Source organism: Glycine soja, chromosome 6 (genome assembly GCF_004193775.1).
Source record: "Glycine soja cultivar W05 chromosome 6, ASM419377v2, whole genome shotgun sequence".
NCBI classification, from domain to species: Eukaryota; Viridiplantae; Streptophyta; class Magnoliopsida; order Fabales; family Fabaceae; genus Glycine; species Glycine soja.
Window position 1 is genome coordinate 20,679,586 of NC_041007.1, and position 3,421 is coordinate 20,683,006.

Genomic DNA, 3,421 nt, shown 5'->3' on the forward strand with positions numbered 1-3,421 from the left:
AAATTGAAGGAGCCTAGTGGAAGTGTTTTAGTATATATGTCTGCAAGTTGTTGAGTAGAAGCAATGGGCAGCAACTTGATAAGGCCTAAATGTAATTTCTATCGCACAATTTGATAGTCTATCTCAATATGTTTCGTGCGTTCATGAAAGACAGGATTAGCAGCAATGTGAAGAGCGGAGCGATTGTCACAAAACAAAAGAGTTGATCAAGTGTAAACAATCCCAAAATCATTAAGCAAGTGGGTTAACCATTGTAATTCACATGTAGCACTAGCTAGTGCCCAATGCTCAACCTCAGAAGAACTTCTAGAGACCATGGCTTGCTTTTTGGATTTCCAAGAAATAAACAAATTACCAAGATAAACTGAGTAGCCAGTGATAGATCGCCTGGTATCAATGCATCCTGCCCAGTCAGAGTCACTAAATGCTTTGAGCTGCAATATGCTGGAAGCAGAGAAAAATATACCAGAACCTAGTGTTGCTTTCAAGTATCTAAGAATCCTATAGGCTACTTGTTGATGAGCTGAAGAAGGATGAGCTACAAATTGACTTAAGTGTTGCACTGCATATGTGATATCGAGCCTTGTATAGGTGAGGTAAATAAGGCGACCAATGAGCCTACGATATGATGAAGCTACTATATCATCAAGTGGAATTCCAAATTGTTGGTGTAGTCTTACAGCATAATCAATTGGAGCAGAGACAAGTTTGCTTCCTAACATGTCTGCATCATGCTATATATCAAGAACATATTTTCTTGGACAAATATTGATCCCTTGTTTACTACGAGCCACTTCAAGTCCAAGAAAAAATTTTAAGTCACCAAGGTCTTTGATTTTAAAAACTTCATGCAGAAGCTTAGTGATGGACTTAATCTCTAGAAGATCATTGCCTGACTAGACAATATCATCTACATAAACCAGTAAAGCAATAAAAGATTGAAGATGCTGCTTAATAAACAAAGAATGATCAGAAGAGCACTGTTTATAGCCATGTGAAATGAGGAAAGTAGACAATCGAGCATACCACTGTCTACTGGCTTGTTTAAGGCCATGCAAAGATCTTTGCAATCTATAAACTTGATTAGATTTTATTGAGTGCATACCAGGAGGCAAAGTCATGTAAACTTCTTCATTGAGGTCTCCATGCAAAAAGACATTATTCACATCTAATTGCTTTAAATGCCAGTTGTTAACAACAGCTAAAGCAAGTAACAATCTCACAGTAGTTATCTTAGTCATTGGGGAAAAGGATCAGCCTTGTGTTTGACTTTATAAACCCATTTACATCCAATAGCAGATTTGTTAGGAGGGAGGTTAGTCAAAATCCAAGTATGATTAGCCTCTAAAGCCTCAATTTCAGCATTCATTGCTTTGATCCATTTGTCTGATTGGGAAGCTTCTTTAAATGACTTAGGTTTTGTCTCTGAGGATGTAGCCATAATAAAACTGTGGTATGTAGGAGACAAATTTTTGTAAGATAAAAATAGAAGCTAAAGGATAACGAGTACTTGAGGATTGACCAGTAACAACTGATGTGAATGTAGTGTGAAAGTCTTGAAACTTCTTTGGTCTGGTTCTATCACTGTTAGATCTTCTAGGAGGAACAGTAATTGGTGAATTTGATGTATCATAAGAAGTGTTTGAGGAATCCAATTGTGAATGATCAACAGAAATGTTAGATTGAGAATTATCAAGGATAGTAGAGTGTGAAGAAGGTGTGTCTTCTCAGGGTGTTGGCAAACAATTAATAAGTAAAACATGTTGTATTGTTAGTTAATATTTTTTAAGGTCGAAAGTGTCTTCTCAGGGTGTGGGTTCTTGGGTCTCAAAGGCTTATAGACTGGGAATAATACTCGGTGTTAATGTATATGCACCCTCTGCCATTGCTGAAAAGAAAAGGTTATGGCTTCAACTCCTACAATTTAGAAATCAATTTTCAGAGGAGGCATGATGTGTAGTAAGGGACTTTAATTTAGTTAGACATATGATGGAGAGGAGTGATCTGAATAATAACCCTTTGGGTGGGAGAGACATGGAGCAGTTTAATTCATTTATTCATAATATGGGTGTGGAGGATATTCCCATTGTAGGAGCATAATTCACTTAGCATCGTCAGTCTACTCCCTCTAAAAGTAGGCTTGATTGATTCTTAGTGTTAGAGGAATTAATGCATGTTTGGAACGGGTCTACACAATATGCTCTGGCACAATCCCTCTCTGATCACTGGTTATGAAAAATAGGGTGGTAGATTGAGGACCCAAACCTTTTTGCCCCCTTAATTGTTGGTTTGAGGACAAAGAGTTTGGCCAACATGTAGAGAGGATTTGGAGAGCATCTAGCAAATATGGGAAAGCAACATATTATCTTAAATAGAAAATCAAAGGGTTGGTTCGCTTTGGAGGAGCCAATAGACACAAGATTTCAATTCACGAGGATGATTCACGAATATGGGACGATTGTTCATTGGGCCTTTTCACAGTGAGTAGTGCATATGATGTTATCACTGAGGGGCCCTTGGAGAATATATCGAATGTACACAAGCAACTGTGGAAGCTGAATTTACCATTAAACATAACAATGTTTGTGTGGAGGGCAATTAGAGGAAGATTAGCAACAAAGGATAACATGAGGAAACGAAGGGTTCAACTGTCATCACCAACTTACACATGTGTTTTTTGTGATGGTTGCAAGGAATCACTGGATCATTTACTGCTTCATTGTCCCTTTGCTGATAAAGTGTGGGACAAAGTTCACCAATGGCTGGGAGTGCAGCATGCCAACCAGAGGGAATTATGCCAAAAAATTTTGGGATTAGGCAATGTTGGATTGGTAGGACTAGGAAGATCAGTGATGCAGGAAATTTGGTGTGCAGTATGTTGGGCCATGTGGAACCATAGAAACGCTTATAATTTTTAAAACAAAACAATTGATCTAGAGGTGGTTTTTCATGTAGCGGTGTTCAAATCCTGGCTTTAGATTCCAATAGAATTAAAGGATTCTACTGCTCTTTCTATGAGTGGAACTCAATGCCACTACCGTGTCTCAAAATGCTTGGGTAATTCCTTGAGGAGACAAGAAACAGTGTGCGTGCATTTGGCCATGATGTGTTGGGGGGGGGAGTTAGTTTCAGGTTTTCTTGAATGCATTGTGCTTTTTCATTGAAGGTCATGCCAACCTTGAGTGCACCAATTGGTGGTTGTACGCGGTCTTACTGCTAAACGAAATAGTGGTGATCAAAGTATTGTGGTAGATGGTCGAGGTTCAACTCCACTGGACACCTAGGTTGGTGATATTCCAACGGAGGTGATGTTGGTACAACAACACCCTCGTCATTGCTTTGGTCATTATTGTCACGAAATAGCTCTTGATCCCCATGCTCACTAAAATCATCCATGTTTTCTTCGTGAAATCGTATAATG

General features: G+C 38.8%; 1 protein-coding gene across 1 annotated transcript; it reads right to left on the bottom strand.

The window, feature by feature from the left end:
* Window positions 1-206: 206 nt before the first annotated feature.
* On the bottom strand, window positions 207-722 carry LOC114415977 (uncharacterized mitochondrial protein AtMg00810-like). Its single transcript, XM_028380845.1, has one exon. The coding sequence runs from the start codon at window positions 720-722 to the stop codon at window positions 207-209; it is 516 nt and encodes a 171-aa protein (XP_028236646.1).
* Between the last annotated feature and the right edge of the window lie 2,699 nt (window positions 723-3,421).

Bases quoted from the DNA above. Each gene is read 5' to 3' on its own strand.
- LOC114415977 (XM_028380845.1), bottom strand. From the start codon at position 722: ATGTTAGGAAGCAAACTTGTCTCTGCTCCAATTGATTATGCTGTAAGA.